General features: G+C 42.6%; 1 protein-coding gene across 2 annotated transcripts in view; it reads left to right on the forward strand.

Annotated features, from left to right (window-relative positions):
- Positions 1-20,174, forward strand: part of USP13 (ubiquitin specific peptidase 13) — a 123,287-nt gene that overhangs the window by 34,821 nt on the left and 68,292 nt on the right. For both annotated transcript variants that reach the window (XM_060767467.2, XM_060767468.2), the window contains exon 3: positions 3,975-4,035. In XM_060767467.2, the coding sequence (XP_060623450.2) occupies positions 3,975-4,035 (61 nt within the window). The remainder of the gene's footprint in view (positions 1-3,974; positions 4,036-20,174) is intronic.

Raw genomic sequence — 20,174 nt, forward strand, 5'->3', positions numbered from 1 at the left:
TCCCCAAAGTAGTCTAGCGTTGTTTGATGGCCTCCATGGGGCTGCGTTTCTAAAGTATCTAGAAATGGGGGGAAGCCTGCATGTGATGATGTCCACTATCTTTTAAAAAAATAATTAAAGAAATATTTTGTCATTCAAATATGTTGTTGTTTCAGGGCACCAGTATTTATAGCTCCAGAATACCTTTGAGGAGGCACTCTGGAAGGTGAAAATAACAGGCACGCTTACTGTGTATTTGTATACCTTCAAGTTGCCTATCTATTTATGATGATCCAATAGGGTTTTCTTGAGGAAGGAGACTCAGAGGTGGTTTGCTTTTTCTTTTCTTTGAGATGCAACCTGCAGCAGCTGGTATTTCTTGGACTTTTCCCATCCAAGTACTGACCGTCTTCCCTCCGTTTACCTTCCAAGATCAGATATGGTCCGATACCTCCAGGTTATTTGTAAGGTTGAAAAAAGTGCAGCTCATCAGATTTTGTTGGAAGGCAACTCCCAGCATTTATCCAGTAGTTTTATAGAGTTGATGTTATATTTTATAGAGCAGAGAGAGGAATGCACTTTGTTCATCCCTGTCTAGAGTTTTGCTTTGCAAGCAGAGCAATTATTTGGTATATATGTATGTATCTGTGGGAAAGAGAATTATGGGAAATGCCATTTGGGGGACTTCACATGGAGTCTTAGGGATACATCCACTCATTAGTCCCAATCAAAGTAGACCCATTGAATTACAGAAAATGTAGATAGTTTATTTATTTATTCATTTACAGTATTTATATTCTGCCCTTCTCGCCACGCAGGGGACTCAGGGCGGATTACAATGTACATATACATGGCAAACATTCAGTGCCATAGACACACAACATATATAGACAGACACAGAGGCAATTTAACATTCCAGCTTTTCTTGAGAGTATCCTGGCCACCAGGGGAGCTGTCCCTTCACCAACCATTTGTGACACTGATGAAGTACTTCCTCATTCTTCGCATACTTGCTGGAGATTTTTATGGCCTTGTAAATTAGTTAAATTTGCCTCCCCCGCATAAGCAGTACCTAAATTTCCTAATTGACAGATGCAACTGTCTTTTGGGCTGCAAAGGTCGTCTGCAAGCTACAGAAATTGATTGGAAGCTCACTCCGACCCGGGCTGGCTTTGAACTCATGACGTTTCAGTTAGTAGTGATTTTAATGAAGCTGACTCCCAGCCAGCTGCGCCACAGTCCCGGTTCCTTACATTTTATTGAATCAGAGTGTCTCCTTTAGTTGGGACTAATTACTGAATGTATCCCTCAATTATATAATTAATTAAATATTGTGTGTTTCCTTTAAAAATGCTTGTATTTCTTTGGTGTTCTATGTTGAATAACACACCAAATGCTAGATACAGTTTTGGACCATAAAATCAAAGTAAGGAGCTACTTTGTGCTCTTCATTTGTCTGAAAGTTCTTATCTAAAAAAGAAGATTTAATATGAGACTTTATCTTAGAAGCTTGTATTTTAAAAATAATGATGTGAGTGCTTTAGGAGGTTAGTGGCTATTGCGTCAATACAACAGGCAGATCCGATCTCAGATACCATAGAACTTCTTTGAATAGTTCACTGTCAAGGCAAAAGTTGTCTGGCTGGTGTAGTTGCGTTGAAAAAAAAACCCGATGTGAGTAAACACATGTATGACTCATAGTGCCCTATGTTGACTTGAATCCTGTTGGATAGCCCAAAGTGGAGTAAACCCATTGAAGCAATGGTTGAATCAATCCATCGGTAAATGTCATTGATTCAGCTTTACAGAAAATTAATTATAGAAGTCAGGCCATCATAAAGCAGTTTTCTTGGTTTATGGTGGACTACAAAACTCTTGCAGGCTCTAATTAAGTTTCTAGTTGTTTTGTGGAGATCTCTCTCTCTCAGACACTCTTTCTTTTGGATGCTTGTTGCTGTAATGTTCATCAGTCCTAGTTTGCTTCAAGTTTAGACTCAAACTTTTCTGAACCTTTGGAATGGTTTATGGTACAGTTGGCCTTCTACAAGGGTCTTCCACCCCTAACCTCCATAAAGTGGAAGGCCTACTGTAATAATGTGTGATGGCCAACAGAGGCAAAGCATTGGGAACTTCACACCATTGGTTCCCAAACCTTATGTTTCAAGGAGTGCTACAAATATACATTGGTTTTATAACAGTTCTTCTATGACTCACTTAGGGCAGCATCGTGGTGTCTCAGTTCAATGATCGCGTGAAGTGCACTATGTTAGTAGTGTTTAGCTTTTGGCATCTCATAGGACTACAGTATATGGATTTTGAGAGGAAAATAAATAATTGTTTCCCAGTTCAAAGTCAATGGCAGCATTCCTTTCCTGGTGTCCTCCAGATGTGTTAAAATGTATATTCTTTTAAATCTCAGCTAGGTTGGAGGAACCCATCTGGGAAAAGCTACTCTGGTAATTTGGATGTCTTCTGTGACTTCTCTGGAATAAAAGTCATGGCCAAAACAATTCAGGCCCCTTCTGCACTGCCATATAACATCCAGATTGTTTGATTTGAACTGGATTATATGGCAGTGTAGACTCATATAATCCAGTTCCAGTTATCTGCTTTGATAATCTGAAATATATGGCAGTGTAGATCCAGCCTCAGTCTAATCTGCTTCCATTGATAGAGTTCAGGGGTCTATGAACTAGTATGTACTAAAACATTTTCCTTCTCAGTTTCCTTTCTATTACAGTAGTGTCTCGCTTATCCAATATAAACAGACTGGCAGATTCTTGGATAAACTAAAATGTTGGATAATAAGGAGAGATTAAGGAAAAGCCTATTAAACGTCAAATCATGTTATGATTTTACAAATTAAGCACTAAAGCATTATGTTTTACAATAAATCGACAGAAAAAGCAGTTCAATACACGGTAACATTATGTAGTAATTACTGTATTTATGAATTTAGCACCCAAACATTGCAATGTATTGAAACAGCTGTGGATCCGGGTGGGTGGCAGACTGCGTTGGATAATACAGAATGTTGGATGAGCGAAGGTTGGATAAGTAAGACCGTACTGTACTTTGAAAAGTGGTTTCAAATGCATTTTTTTTTCAGTAGAGGAAATCAATAGCTGACATCCAATTCTCGAAGTGATGTGTGACTCACCAAAAAAGTTAAGAACACAGGTCTAGAGACAAAAAGAAAAGGCTTCTGAAACTTGTAGAGGAAGGAGTTTTAGGGCATGCAGCTTGTTGAGCAAAGAAGAAAGAGTGCAGCTGTTGACATCGCCTCTCCTTACAATCTGTTAAAACCCCGAATACCCTGCATCTACATGCCATTGAAAATATCCTTAGCTGTTCTGTGTAAGATATGATTAATGATGATGATATTACTTTAACTTTGCCTGTGTGACAACCTTTTGAAATGGGATAGAATCAGATTTCAGATCCATCCATTGTGTAAATCACGAACATTTCACATTAGAGTACAGGCAGTCCCCAAGTTATGAACAAGATAGGTTCTGTAGGTTTGTTTTTAAGTTGAATTGGTTTAGCATCGGGAAGGGTTATCACCCCTGTGGTGTTTTATTTTGCTGTCTATGTCCTTGTTCAGAAGATTTCACCTCACTTTCTGTCCCTGTGAGAATTGTATTTTGAAAAATTTGACTTGTTATGGAAACAAGGATTGGTGATAAAGCTTCTGTTGACATGCCTTTTCCCACCGTGATAACCCTTCCAGGAATGAATTTCCTTTCTTGGGGTAGATTTCTCTCACTTTCTGTTGTTTCACCCCTGTTCTTAACTATGTGTAATTTCTAAATCAGGTGTTTGTAACTCGGGGACTGCCTGTATTCAGATTCAGCAAATTTTTACTTCGTTTCCTCTTTTTTTCCTCGAGCACGTGAGAGTTGTTTTCCCTTGTAGTGACAAGAGTTGAGACTTCTAACTTTTCTTTCGTCGTCTTCTTCTTTTTCATCTTTCCCCTTTTTCTTTCTTTCCAGAAGGTAACAGGGGCATCTGGTGGAGCTTTACCAAAAAGGAGAAACACCAAGCTATTTTTAGGTATTGTAAAGAGCCATTTTCACAACCTTTCTCTAACTAACCCAAGTGCATGGATACTTGTGTGCGCTCGCGTGTGTATGTGTGTTAATACAGATGAAATATAAGTTCTTTATATCTTATTAGTAGGAAGCATTAGTTTTTAAAGAAATCATTATAATGCTTGCATCCCTTGGACGCTTTTAGAGAATTTTTTGAGAAAATCCTTAGGAGTACAACTTTCTCTTTGTACCCATCTGTGCTTCAATAATGAGTTGCATGAAATAATAAAGTGAACCTTGAAGCCTTTCTTTGTGCCACTAAGAGAAAAGAAATAGAACAGGAGACAGAATTAGGTCCCAAGGTCAGGAAGAACATTAAAAAACATTTCCTGACTACTGTATATCTTTTTTCTTAAACTAGACTGGATTAATGAATTATCAATAAGCTTGCTAGTTCATGTTACGAATGTATTGATGATTGCCAGAGCGAATGATTTTTGGTTTACATATGTAATTTATGATCAAGTGGGAATGCTTACAAGGTTTCATCTTCATTGTATGTATCTATGTTTGTATAAGTGAAATATATGTCAGAGTTTTAGCCTTTTTCCTGATGGCTTCTAGCTTAGTGGTTCCCAATCATTTTCAGTCATGGAACTCTTCAGAAGACCCTAACTTTCCCCCCACTTTCCCCGCAGAATCCTAACTTTGTTCCTAAGCATTAGACTTGGGCCCGAATCAGTTTGAGCAAAAATGATTTGAAATATTCGGTGGTCCGTTTCATATAATCTCCGAAAACAGAACGGGGAAGACCTAAATACGATGGGCCCTTTGGTTTGGCTTCAAGACCCCACAATTGATAACAAAATATGTGGATGCTAAAGTCTATTATATACAATGGTGTAGTAAACTGACATCTCTCATACAAAAAAGCAGAATCAAGGTCAATGTTTCAGGTCATGGATGGTTGAATCTATGGATACAGAATCCATAGATGCAGAGAGCTGATGATAAAGTTGTCTGGTTTTGGTTTTACAATAACTTTCTCAAAGTGGTTTCCAAATTATGACAAAATACCAAAATTATGATCATGATTTAACAACAACAACATCAACAAATGCTTTTCCCCCTGAATGGGACCAACAAAGGCTTAAATGTGAGTGATAGACCATCAAATATCTAGACAAGCTTAAAATCAGATTATGCTTAGGGTGTATCTACATTACAGAATCTGTGCAGTTTGACACCACTTTAACTGCCATGGCTCAATGCTATGGAATCCTGAGAGTTGTAGTTTTCCACGGTTTTTAAGGTTCTCTGCCAGAGTGCTGGATCCTAACCAGATTTCAAATCTCACGATTCCATTGAGCCATGGCAGTTCAATTGATGTCAAATTGCATTAATTCTACAGTGTAGATGCAGCCTCAAAATGGGCAATAACTATCCCCTTTCTGCTAATGACTACATCTCTTTAACCTGATGATACTCACCATCCAGAACCCAGTATGAATCTTCAGGATTCAATTCTTTGTTGAGAAAAAACGCCTAGCAACTAGAGCTCAGCTTTGCTCTCTCTTCCCAAAACTATCAAAACGACAGACTGGTTTTGCAGTGTGGCCTTTAGAATGGCCAAGGACAGCATCGCAGTGTCAGGAAATGCCTGGCGAGCTTTTAGGTTGGCACTGACTTGAGGGCTGCCATTAAGGATTAATTCCTTATTAGTCCGATGGCTGGACTGGCTCTGATTCATTGAACTTTTTTGCACGTTTCCCAAGCAACTGTTTGGGAATCCTTTCAATTTCCTTTTTCAATTAGTCTGATCTAAATGGAAGAGCCTTTCTTTCCCCCGCCTTGCAAGGCTCAGAAGGTTATTATATTGGTTAAAAAGGTCCAAGGCATGTATCCTCTTTTTGGAAATCATAAAATTTTCATAACAAATTAAAAATAAAAAAATGAACAGATATGGACACAAATACGGGAGCCGTGGTGGCACCAAGTCCCTTGGGGAGATGGTAGCGGGGTCTGGAGAACAAGCCCTATGAGGAGCGGCTTAAGGAGCTGGGCATGTTTAGCCTGAAGAAGAGAAGGCTGAGAGGAGACATGATAGCCATGTATAAATATGTGAGAGGAAGCCACAGGGAAGAGGGAGCAAGCTTGTTTTCTGCTTCCCTGGAGACTAGGACGCGAAACAATGGCTTCAAACTACAAGAGAGGAGATTCCATCTGAACATGAGGAAGAACTTCCTGACTGTGAGAGCCGTTCAGCAGTGGAACTCTCTGCCCCGGAGTGTGGTGGAGGCTCCTTCTTTGGAAGCTTTTAAACAGAGGCTGGATGGCCATCTGTCAGGGGTGATTTGAATGCAATATTCCTGCTTCTTGGCAGGGGGTTGGACTGGATGACCCATGAGGTCTCTTCCAAATCTTTGATTCTATGATTCTATGATTCTATGAAATAAAGTGTTATTATTATTATTATATTAAAACCTTGTGATGCTGAACTGCTAACTTGAAGGTTGGCTGAACTGCTGACCTAAAGGTTGGCAGTTTGAATCTGCGAGACGAGGTGAGCTCCCGTCTATCAGCTCCGGCTCCTGCCAACCTAGCAGTTCAAAAACACGCAAATGTGAGTAGATAAATAGGTACTGCTTTGGTGGGAAAAGGCAAAGAGACGCTCCAAGCAATCTTGCTGGTCACACAACCAGGAGATGTCAGTGCAGGCTCCTTGGCTTCGAAAGGAGAAAAGCTTCTCCCCTGAGCCAGAGATGAGTGCTGGAAATGAAAGGAGAAGCCTCTGCCTTTGTTTGTGTTTGTGTGGTTCATTGTATATGACTGTAAAGGCATTGAATGTTTGCCTATGTATGTAAATCCAACGTTCGGCAGCCATGATTCTAACAGGAGCGGAACGCAGGGAGCATACAACCTCCCTGTTCCACCAACTCCACTGGCTACCAATCTGCTACCGGGCTCAATTCAAAGTGCTGGCGTTGGCCTTTAAAGCCCTAAACAGTTCTGGCCCAAGCTACCTATCCGACCGCATCTCTGCCTATGAACCCACCAGGACTTTGAGATCTTCCGGGGAGGCCCTGCTCTCGATCCCGCCTGCTTCTCAAGCACGGCTGGCGGGGACGAGAGATAGGGCCTTGTCGGTGGTGGCCCCTCGGCTGTGGAACGCCCTTCCCACGGATATTAGATTAGCTCCATCATTAATGGTATTCCGCAAAAAAGTGAAGACCTGGTTGTTTGAGCAGGCGTTCGAATAGTCAGTGCAATGAGTGTAATGAACATAGGAATGGAACAATGGATGACGGATCTGGATCATGTTTTTAGTGATGAGACGCTAGTGAATGGCTATTGTTGTTAATTGTATATTATTGTATAATGTGTTATGATGTTAACTGTTTTTATACCGTGTTATTGTAGCATTGAATTTTTGCTGTTCTTGTTGTTAACCGCTGTGAGTCGCCTAAGGGCTGAGAACAGCGGTATACAAATAAAGTAAATAGATAAATAAATAAATATATTAAAATATATTAACAAAAAGATCCCATACAAAAATAACCCCAAAATATTCCACCCTATTACCTCCTCTCATCCCTACACCTCTTTAAAAAAAATAGTAATAATAAAAAAGAAAATAAAACAATAACTCCTGAATTGCCCTCCTTAAACAAAGGATATGTTTTGTTCTATTTCCCATAATTGTGTTTCAGCTTCTGCTAAATATAAGCGATTATATTTAAAATTAATACTTAATCAATAGTAATATCCCTACCAAATGGAAGATTCTAGATTTATTTTCTTGGTATGTGATGATGGCCAGAGAAGGTGACCCATTAGGATCGCAATGTCCTGGCTCTGCTTTATTATTTCTGGGAAGTCTTTTTTCCCTTTCTTTTTTCCCTTTGGGCCTCTTTTCCTGTTTTTCGTGTTCTGTGGATAAAATAACAGAGGGGCCCAAGTTGCTGCCCACAGTTCTGTGTTGCCTGTAAAGCAGAAGCACTGTCTCCTCTTTTTATTGTTGTTTTGCCTGGCTGAACTTGAACAATGGCTCAAAATCCCATTTGAGAGTCTTTCGATCTATGGAATGTGACTCTAAGAAAGGTATGTGCCGAGCTCCCAATCAGCCTTTGCCCTGCGTCATGCACTCCTGTCACCCATTTTTCTCAATTTTCTGGATACATTTTGAAAAATCAATTCTGGAGAAGTAAGGGAAAAGGAATGTCTCTGTGAACCAAGCAAAACACATAGAGACTTGGCTGGTATTTTTATGCTTTCTCCCGACAATTATTGAAATATTTTCCCCAATTTTAAAAACTTCTTTTTACAATAGAGTCTCGCTTATGCAACCTTCGCTCATCTAACATTCTGTATTATCCAACGCAGTCTGCCTCCCATTCCGACCCACAGCTGTTTCAATGCATTGCGATGTTTTGGTGCTAAATTAGTAAATACAGTAATTACTATGTAGCATTACCATGTATTGAACTGCTTTATCTGTCAATTTGTTGTAAAACATGATGTTTTGGTGCTTCATTTGTATAACCATAACATAATTTGACATTTAATAGGCTTTTCCTTAATCCCTCCTTATTATCAAACATTTTTGCTTATCCAACATTCTGCCAGCCTGTTTATGTCGGATAAGCGAGTAAAGAGTAGAGACATCAGACTGGCAACAAAGATCCGCCTAGCCAAAGCAATGGTATTCCCTGTAGTAACCTACGGATGTGAGAGCTGGACCTTAGAGAAGGCTGAGCGAAGGAAGATAGATGCTTTTGAGCTGTAGTGTTGGAGGAAAGTTCTGAGAGTGCTTTGGACTGTGAGAAGATCCAACCAGTCCATCCTCCAGGAAATAAAGCCCAACTGCTCATTGGAGGGAAGGATACTAGAGACAAAGTTGAAGTCCTTTGGCCACATCATGAGGAGACAGCAGAGCCTAGAGAAGACAATTATGCTGGGGAAAGTGGAAGGTAAAAGGAAGAGGGGCCAACCAAGGGCAAGATGGATGGATGGCATCCTTGAAGTGACTGCTCATTGGAGGGAGCTGGGGGTGGTGACGGCCGACAGGGAGCTCTGGCGTGGGCTGGTCCATGAGGTCACGAAGAGTCGGAGACGACTGAACCAATGAACAACAACAACAACAAAGTGAGACTCTTCTGTACCTTGTGAAAAAAGTACAGCAGATTGTCTAAAAGTTTGTTACTTCTTACTATCCTTAGTCTGTTATATTTTAATGCACTGTAGAATCATGGAATCATAGAGTTGGAAGAGACCTCATGGGCCGTCCAGTCCAACCCCATACTGCCAACAAGCAGGAATATTGCATTCAAAGCGCCCTCGACAGATGGCCATCCAGCCTCTGTTTAAAAGCTTCCAAAGAAGGAGCCTCTACCACACTCCGGGGCTGAGAGTTCCACTGCTGAACAGCTCTCACAGTCAGGAAGTTCTTCCTCATATTCAGATGGAATCTCCTTTCTTGTAGTCTGTAGTTAAAGCACATAAAAATACAGAGGACAATTGGGCTATCTTCTACTCTCAATAGTTATTGATGATTCAGTTTTGTGATGTGCAACTTTATAAACACAGAGACAGACTCTGGTACAGGCTACAAAAAGAAGATGAGAAAATCGATGTTTCCCATTCATCAGTGAAGACAACTGATAATAAAAAAGACACTTCTTTCTTCCCAACCTGAGCATCTCAGTTTTCACCATCTGTGAACATTTCCCCAAATATGGGGAATTTCTGGCCACTGAAATGCTGTTTAAAATAGATCACTTAGATTCCATTACACAGGTGATTTCCTTCCTTTTTTTCCTGAAGGTTATGTGCTCAATGCTTCCCATTCTTGTTAGAGTGTTCATTTAACCCTTGTTTAATCTATAAACCTGGACAATAATTTGGAGGAAGGAAACAGCTGCATATTGGTGAACTACATAGCCATAGTAAAAGATGTATGTTGTCTGTGTTCAAGGCATCGCTGTATTAAAAGGGCAACAGTTTGAAAAAAGACCTCCACCCAGCCCTCCTATGAACCAATTTTCAGAGGTAGTTTGCCATATTCTTCTTCTGGAATATAGCTTACAGTTAGTAGTTCTTGGTTTCCTATACAAGCATTAAATAGAGCTGATGCTGCTTAGTTTCCAAGATCAGATAGGATCTGTTGCCTTTAGGTGTTTGGGATAAGGGTCCTGGTCTGACTGTACCCATCCTCACTTCTCAATTGACTTTTTCTTTGGTCATGAGATCATTCACTGGAAAATAGTTTTTCACTTTTATGAACTGAGGTGAAATAATGTCACACTTCAAGGTGATGCTGCTAAGGAGCAGAGCTATTTGGTTTTTCCTTCTAATTTCCTTCTGCGATCTGGGAGTTTGCAGTGAAGGAAAGTTGATATAGTGTAGGGCAGGGGTCCTCAAACTAAGGCCCGGGGCCCAGATATGGCCTTCCAAGGTCATTACCTGGCCCTCATTCAGGGTCAATCTAAGTCTGAAATGACTTGAAAGCACACAACAACAATTCTATCTCATCAGCCAAAAGCAGGCTCACACTTCCCATTGAAATACTAATAAGTTTATATTTGTTAAAATTGTTCATTTTAATTATTGTATTGTTTTAAGTGTTTTGCACTACAAATAAGATATGTGCAGTGTGCATAGGAATTCATTCAGGTTTTTTTTCCAAATTATAATCCTGCCCTCCAACAGTTTGAGGTACTGTGACCTGGCCCTCTGTTTAAAAAGTTTGAGGACCCCTGGTGTAGGGCATCCTTTTCTTCTCTTATTGAGAAAAAGGTGTAGGGAGAAGCTCATTGACAGGCAAACTCTACTCAACAATCTGTGCATTTGATCCTTTGATCCTTGATCCCTGGACTGTCACCTTGCCGTGGTGAGGGGGCTTGCGTGTTCCGATGAACCTGTAGGCACAGCAACTGGAGTCGTGCACTTCCAGGAGTGGCTGCGGGGGAGGTCCCAGACCAAGAACAGTCCGAAGACCCAAAGACCTCAACGGCGGAGCAGGCGGAGGATAACATAGCCCATGTTACAACGGCTGCGAAGGCGGAAGAAGGCTGCAACAGACTGAGAAGCCACGGTCATTGTGTTAAACTACATCACCAGTGGAACCTCACTCTGTGAAGACTGTGTGTTGATCAGTTGTGCACTGACCTCCACACATTAAAAAAACCCACGCACAGGCGTCTTCCAAAGGGGAGCTGGGACGCTTCAACATCGACATAGCAGCCCTTCAGGAGACCCGGAGAGCAGGAGAGGGACAGCTGAAGGAAGAAAAAGGAGGCTACACCTTCTTCTGGAAGGGACTGCCCGAAAAAGACCAAAGAATGCACGGAGTTGGCTTCGCCATCAGAAATGACCTGATGAAACATCTGTCCGAAGCACCCACTGGCATCAACGAACGACTCTCAACCCTCCGAATCGATCTTGCCAAAAACCAACGGGCAACCATCATAAGTGCCTATGCACCAACACTAGACGCTGATGAAGACATCAAGGAGAAATTCTACTGTCAGCTGGACACCGTCCTATCGGGGATACCTAAGGAGGACAAAATCATCCTCCTGGGGGACTTTAATGCAAGAGTCGGGCGAGACTTCGACCTGTGGCCAGGGACCATCGGAAAAGACGGGGTTGGAAACAGCAACTCAAATGGCATCCTGCTTCTCACCAAATGTGCGGAACACAACCTTGTCATCACCAACACGCTCTTCCGCCAGAAAAACAAGTTCAAGACATCATGGAAGCACCCCCGGTCAAAGCATTGGCACCTCTTAGACTATGTAATCACACGTGCCAGAGACCGCCGTGACGTGCTCCTCACAAGAGCCATGACAGGTGCTGACGACTGCTGGACTGACCACAGGCTAATCCGATCCTCGATGGCTATCAAGATCGCTCCCAAGCGCAGACTCCAAGGCAGAAAGACAAGGCGCAAAATGAACACCCAAGCCCTTCAGGAGCCCTCCAGGCGAGCCCATCTCCAAACAGCACTCAAGAACCATCTACCCACAGAACACCCCGAAAATGTTGAGGAACATTGGAACAAACTGAAGACCTCCATCATCCAAGCCTGCGAAGAAACTATTGGATACCAAGCCAAGAAACATCAAGACTGGTTTGATGAAAATGACATCGAGATCCAACAGCTAATTGACAAGAAAAGGAAAGCCTTCCAAACATGGCAGAGAGACATCAACTGTGCTGCTAAGAAAAAGATCTACGCTAGTGCAAAAGCCGAGGTCCAAAGAAGGACAAGAGAACTCAAGAACATCTGGTGGACAAAGAAGGCTGAAGAAATCCAACACCTGGCAGATACCCATAATGCTCAGGGATTTTTCAAAGCCACAAAGGTCATCTACGGACCAAGAAACCATGGCATACAGCCTCTACGCTCATCAGACGGAACCAAACTCCTGAAGGACCAAAACTCAATTGCACTACGTTGGAAAGAACACTACCAAAGCCTCCTGAACCGCAGCTCCAATGTGGCCGAAGAGGTCCTCTCACAAATCCCGCAACAACAAACCAGGGATGAGCTTGCAGCACTGCCCAGTTTGGAAGAAGTCAACAATGCCATCAGCCAACAGAAGAATAACAAAGCCAGCGGACCAGATGGGATCCCTGCTGAAATCTTTAAAGAGGGAGGACCTGAGCTGACACACCAACTCCACCAGCTCATAGAAAAAGTGTGGGTGACCGAGAAAATCCCAGCAGACTTCAAGGATGCCACCATCATCACCCTCTTCAAAAAAGGGGAAAGAACAGACTGCGGAAACTATCGAGGTATCTCCCTTCTAACCTCTGCTGGGAAAATCCTCGCAAGAATCCTTGCAAACCGCCTTCTGCCCCTCTCAGAAGACACCCTCCCAGAATCCCAGAACGGCTTCCGCCCCTCCAGAGGAACCGTGGACATGATCTTCACTGCACGACAGCTCCAAGAAAAATGCAGGGAACAAAACCAACCTCTGTACATGGCATTCATCGACCTTGCAAAGGCATTCGACACAGTGAATCGCAGCGCTCTCTGGACCATCCTCCACAAAATCGGGTGCCCAAGCAAATTTGTGAACATCCTGCGGCTCCTCCACGATGACATGATGGCAACAGTCTTGGACAGCAGTGGCTCCCAAAGTGACCCATTTAAGGTGGAATCGGGTGTCAAACAGGGATGTGTTATCGCCCCAACTCTATTCTCCATCTTCATCGCTATGATACTTCACCTTGTTGATGGGAAGCTTCCCACCGGAGTGGAAATCATCTATCGGACAGACGGCAAGCTGTTTAACCTCAGCAGACTGAAAGCCAAAACCAAAGTTACAACAACATCTGTTATAGAACTCCAGTATGCTGATGACAATGTCGTCTGTGCGCATACAGAAGAAGATCTACAAGCCACTCTAAACACCTTCGCAGAAGCATACGAGAAGCTTGGCCTGTCACTGAACATTGAGAAAACCAAAGTGCTCTTCCAGCAGTCACCAGCCAACTCCTCCCCAATGCCAGAGATACAGCTTAATGGTGTCACATTAGAAAATGTTGACCATTTCCGCTACCTTGGCAGCCACCTCTCCACCAAAGTCAACATCGACGCTGAAATACAACACCGCCTGAGCTCCGCAAGTGCAGCATTTTCCCGAATGAAGCAGAGAGTGTTTGAGGACCGGGACATCCGTAGGGAGACCAAGGTGCTTGTCTATAAAGCTATTGTCCTCCCAACCCTGCTATACGCCTGTGAGACGTGGACTGTCTACAGACGTCACATGCAACTCCTGGAACGATTCCATCAGCGCTGCCTCCGGAAAATCCTGCAAATCTCCTGGGAAGACAAGCGGACAAACGTCAGTGTGCTGGAAGAAGCAAAGACCACCAGCATTGAAGCGATGGTCCTCCAACATCAACTCCGCTGGGCCGGCCACGTTGTCCGGATGCCTGACCACCGTCTCCCAAAGCAGTTGCTCTACTCTGAACTTAAGAAGGGAAAACGGAATGTTGGTGGACAGGAAAAGAGATTTAAAGATGGGCTCAAAGCCAACCTTAAAAACTCTGGCATAGACACTGAGAACTGGGAAGCCCTGGCCCTTGAGCGCTCCAGCTGGAGGTCAGCTGTGACCAGCAGTGCTGCAGAATTCGAGGAGGCATGAGTGGAGGGTGAAAGAGAGAAACGTGCTAGGAGGAAGGCGCGTCAAGCCAACCCCGACCAGGACCGCCTTCCACCTGGAAACCAATGCCCTCACTGCGGAAGAAGGTGCAGAGCAAGAATAGGGCTCCACAGCCACTTACGGACCCACAAGAACATTGGAGGACCATCATACTCGGAAAACGAGGGATCGCCTAAGTAAGTAAGCATTTGATCCTTATTGCCTAAGTGTAGTAACGTACATTTCTCCCTGTTGAAATTCATTTGGTTAGTTTTGGTCTCATTTGCTGTCTCATCTGTTCTAGATTGTAGCTTCTAGATTCCCTGTGCTGTCATGTCATCAGCTTGCAGTTAAAAAGGTAGTTCAGCTAAGCTCTGTATTTAACTGTATTTAACTTTCCCTGTAATTGTGGGGAAAATTAATTGCATGTCAGGTTGAGAAAGTGCACACTGGTATTTCCCTTCAAATAAATGGAAAGACAAAGCTGATGAGTTGTTTTCTCTGGTTTGTATTTCAGTTGGTTTGAGCAACAATTTGTCCTGGTTGATTTGATAACACATTTCATACTTGAAAAACTAGAAGAAATAAGAAAGTCCATTAATGAAAGGAAGGCAGACAATATCATTCATCTTTCGTTGAAGCTTGTAGAGTTGTCGCACAGCAAAGACATTCTAATCATGTTAATTTATCTTTGATCAGAGACCAGAATGGTGAGTGGTGGAGTGCCAGACTAATAAATGTGTCACCTTGCAAAGAAATTTCTGGTTGAACATATGGAAAAGATATTGAAGCCCTGGTTAATGTGTGGTTTAGATGGTCTAATATAGCAGCTGTATTAGAAAATGTGGAAAGCCTCACACCAAATTATGTATTTAAAAGTAATGTGTGCATTTTAAGGCTTTGTGGCAGTATATTGAATGTGAACTGGTCATGCAATATGGATGTGTTAGTTCAGGATTGATGTTGAGGACTTTCTAGTGGTGTAAGGTAGTTTTCCAGTTTTTCGTGTAAAATTTGAGGAGTAGAAAATAAGGGCTAATCCCAACTGCAAGAACCCAACGTGTGATTAAAATGGAAATGAATTAACCAGCACAGAAGGCGGTATGGATTAGCTGGAGCCTTACTTAATCCTGCATCAAAACCTACCCGCAAATGCAGCCTGTCAATCCAGTTTGAATATTTGCCGTGTTCTCGCTTCTAATTCTCTTTGAGGTATAAACCTATTAAGGACATTAAACTCTTTCCAATCCCTTCTGTATTAGAAACATCCTTAATTGAGCGCCTTATGCAAATCAGCAGTTGTCACAAAGACAGAGTTGAAAAGAATATAGGGTTTCTTTTTAAAAATTTAATATTGAAGTAACAGGAGAGTATTTTTCCCTTCAAATAAATGGAAAGACAAAGCTGATGAGTTGTTTTCTCTGGTTTGTATTTCAGTTGGTTTGAGCAACAATTTGTTTTCAAAAAATCTTTGTTGGTAGAAGATAATTTGTTAGCTTCTTAAAATATGTTTGCTACATGATTTAAAATAATATACCTGTTACACTATTTTATGTGAACTGGATACAAATTCAGTTGTTGCAAGACCTAAATAATAATAATAAACTTATGTCACAAGTACTACCTGTCAGTCGTAAAGAATTGGTGGAATCATAAACCTGCAAAGGTAGTGGAAAATGAACACGCAAAAATACTATGGGACTTTGCAATCCAGACTGACAAAGTTTTGAAACACAATACACCAGACATCATAACTGTGGAAAAGAAAAAAGTTTGGATTATTGATGTCGCCATTCCAGGTGACAGTCGCAATAAGGAAAGACAACAGGAAAAACTCAGCCATTATCAGGTCCTCAAAATTGAACAGCAAAGGCTCTGGCATAAACCAGTACAGGTGGTCCCAGTGGTCATTGGCACACTGGGTGCCATGCCAAAAGATCTCAGCCGGCATTTGGAAACAATAAACATTGACAAAATCATGATCTGTCAACTGCAAAAGGCAGTTGGATCTGCACACATCATTCAAAATTTCCCTGGCTTCAGTGACGTAAAAGAAGAGGCAGGCAACTCCACCATTCCTAGGCCAAGTAACAGATGAAAGGTACTCCTTCCACCCCAACTGCCACTGCCCTGAACTTTTTCCTTGGAGTGAGTAAAGAAGAGACACAGCTCCATCATGGCTAGGTCTGGATTAGTGGTTCCCAACCTGTGGGCCCCCAGATGTTTTTGCCTTCAACTCCCAGAAATCCTACCAGCTGGTAAACTGGCTGGGATTTCTGGAAGTTGTAAGCCAAAACACCTGGGGGACCCACAGGTTGAGAACCACTGGTCTAGATCAAAACGATCACTGTTGTGGCCTAGGAGGAGGAAACTTACTTACTTACTTACTTAGGCGATCCCTCGTTGGACGAGTAAGATGGTCTTCCATCATGGGTTTCCCTGTGGGTCCGTATGTGGCTGTGGAGCCCTATTCTTGCTCTGCATCTTCTTCCGCAGTGAGGGCATTGGTTTCCAGGTGGAAGGCGGTCCCAGTCGGGGTTGGCTTGACGCACCTTCCTCCTGGCACGTTTCTCTCTTTCACCCTCCACTCGTGCCTCCTCAAATTCTGCAGCACTGCTGGTCACAGCTGACCTCCAGCTGGAGCGCACAAGGGCCAGGGCCTCCCAGTTCTCAGTGTCTATGGCAGAGTTTTTAAGGTTGGCTTTGAGCCCATCTTTAAATCTCTTTTCCTGTCCACCAACGTTCCCTTTTCCGTTCTTAAGTTCAGGAGGGGAAAAAGGCAGATACAGCTCCATCATGCCCAAGCTTAGTAGTGAATGGAAGCCCTCCTCCATCCTAACAGCCATTGCCTTGTTAACTGAGAGAAGAGAAGAAGAGGCAGCATCTGCAGGATCTAATCCCCTCCAACATTACCATTTCATTTTCCTTATTTATATTGTAAAAATGGATGCCGAAAATTTGAGGTAGACCTGTTTAGTGTTTTTAAGGAAACACACTAAGTTGAGTATCTCCTATCCAAGGTGCTTAGGACCAGAAATGGTTAGGAATGTGGATTTGTTTTTATTTTGGAATACTTGTTTTTATATGTCACTAATGAGATCTTGGGGATGGGACCCAAACCTAAAAACAAATGCATTTATGTTTCATGTATGATCTAATTTCATATAGTGTTTTTCATTATTTTTGTGCACAAAGCAAAGTTTGTATACGCTGAGTCATCAAAAAGCAAAAGTGTCATTATCTCAGCTACTTGTGTGGACAGTTTCAGATTTTGGAGCATTTTACATTTTGGATTTCCAAATAAGCGATGCTCAACCTGTAATAATAATAAAATAATAAAACTTTATTTATATTCCTCTCTATCTCCCCAAAGGGACTCCAAACATAAAAGGCAAACATTCAATGCCCGAGAAGCATTGAATTGAAAGCATTGAAACATAAAAGGCAAACATTCAATACAAGAGAAGATATTTTGCAACGTGCCTGGACAATTTCAGATTTTGGACCATTCTGGATTCTGGATTACCCGATAAGAGATATTCAACCAGTGTAAATGAATAAATGTGTTAATGTTGGACTGCACTCTTCTGACTGAGAACTCTCTCATTCAGCCATGCAATAAAATATAAACTCAGGACATGTCTTAGAAGGTTGTGAGTGCCGGGTATGTCAAGGCACTCATAACCTGTAACCTCAAGTATTTCTAGGCTTATTAAGTTTTGTTTTTGCGTGTGAGAGAATCCCTTCCTCCATTGATCACACTGGTACCCTCTTTAGGAAGGAGCCAATCTCCGAGTCCAGTCACGGTCCTATTTTTAGCACATTCAGTTGGCAACATCTAAATCCGATCTGGGCATGTCTGGTCAAGCGGTCCCCGCTTCCCTTTCTCTTCCAGCGTGTTTGCCTATGGCTCCCTTGTCTGCCTGGAGCTAGTCTTCAGCTGTTCTTTTCTGTCAGCTGGTGGCCGAGCATTTGTCACCGTGTCCGTGGCTGGAGTGACGCTTGTTGAACCTGGCCAGATGGTGCCCAGAGGAAATGGAAATTTACTCTACTGACTGCTCACCCAAAAATAACGGCTTCTCAAGCCATCTTATCTGTCCTTTACATGCTCATTCCCCTCCCCAACCTCCAGCTTATACCGGTGCTTATTTTGCTTTGCTGTGGCCCTCCTCCTCTGTTTTCTATCTAGTGTGGTTTTGTGACCTCTGTTTGATCTCTGCTGATGAGGGCACCATTTTTAACTGTGCTTCTGACTGAATATCAGAGTGCTTTGAGGCCCTTAGAAGGGAAATGCAGTCTCCATATTATCTCTTCCAAAGCCCCCTTTAAGAGGCATGGCTTGGCTGGCAGCAGCTGGAGTTTCTGCTGAAGGGAAAACAGAGAACCTTGTGATGCTGCACAAGCACATTTAAGAGCTCACCGGTTTTGGAAAGGAACCTACCATCAAAATAGCTACAGTGTCATTCATGTACAGTAGTTTCCAGGGAATTTGTACAATATCGCATGTCAATATTTTGAAAGGAAGATATGTGTGGTAGACTCTCTGTTAAGCAATCAGAAACCTCAATTTTTATAATATAGTAAAATCAGTTTTATAATACATTAAGATTGTCTTTGTTTTTAATTACTGTATTCCAATATTAATATCAAGTCAATCTAGAGCAGCGTTTCTCAACCTGGAGGTCGGGACCCCTGGGGGGGGGTCGCAAGGGGGTGTCAGAGGGGTAATCAAAGGCCATCAGAAACCACAGTATTTTCTGTTGGTCATGGGGGATCTGTGTGGGAAGTTTACATCAATTCTGTCATTGGTGGGGTTCAGAATGCTCTTTGATTGTAGGTGAACGATAAATCCCGGCAACTACAACTCCCAAATGTCAAGTCCATTTTCCCCAAACCCCATCAAGTTCAGTCCAAATCCATCATTGTTTGAGCCCACTGTGCTCTCTACAACTCCAAAACTGAAGGTCAGTGCCCACCAGACCCTGTTGGTCTGTTGGTCATTGGAGTTCTGTGTGCCATGTTTGGTTCAATTCCATCATTGGTGGAGTTCTGAATGCTCTTTGATTGTAGGTTACAAATAGCCAACACCTGTAGGGAAAAGGTCCGCAAAGCTAAAGCAAAAAACGAGCTCAGACTTGCCAGGGACATTAAAAACAATAAAAAGGGCTTCTATTCTTATGTCAGTAGAAAAAGGAAAAACAAGGAGGCGATAGGACCTCTTCGAGGAGAAGATGGGGCAATGCTGACAGGGGATAGGGAAAAGGCAGAACTACTTAATGCCTTCTTTGCCTCGGTCTTCTCACAAAAAGAGAGTCTTCAACCTCAGCAAGATGGAGTGGATGAGGGATTGGAGGACATCCAACCCCAAATTGGGAAAGAAGTCGTCCAGGAATACCTGGCCGCTCTTAATGAGTTCAAGTCCCCAGGGCCAGATCAACTACACCCAAGAGTATTGAAGGAACTAGCGGAAGTCATTTCGGAACCATTGGCAACCATCTTTGAGAGTTCTTGGAGAACGGGAGAAGTTCCAGCAGATTGGAGGAGGGCCAATGTGGTCCCAATCTTCAAGAAGGGAAAAAAGGACGACCCAAACAACTACCGTCCGGTCAGCCTCACGTCGATACCAGGCAAGATTCTGGAAAAGATTGTTAAGAAAGCGGTCTGCAAACACTTAGAAACAAATGCAGTCATCGCTAATAGTCAACATGGATTTATCAAAAACAAGTCATGCCAGACTAATCTGATCTCTTTCTTCGATAGAGCTACAAGCTGGGTAGATGCGGGGAATGCCGTGGATGTAGCGTACCTGGATTTCAGTAAGGCCTTCGACAAGGTCCCCCATGACCTTCTGGCAAGGAAACTAGTCCAATGTGGGCTAGGCAAAACTACGGTGAGGTGGATCTGTAATTGGTTAAGTGGACGAACACAGAGAGTGCTCACTAATGCTTCCTCTTCATCTTGGAAAGAAGTGACGAGCGGAGTGCCGCAGGGTTCCGTCCTGGGCCCG

The sequence above is a fragment of the Anolis sagrei genome, chromosome 3 (assembly GCF_037176765.1).
Source record: "Anolis sagrei isolate rAnoSag1 chromosome 3, rAnoSag1.mat, whole genome shotgun sequence".
In the NCBI taxonomy this organism is placed as follows: domain Eukaryota; kingdom Metazoa; phylum Chordata; class Lepidosauria; order Squamata; family Dactyloidae; genus Anolis; species Anolis sagrei.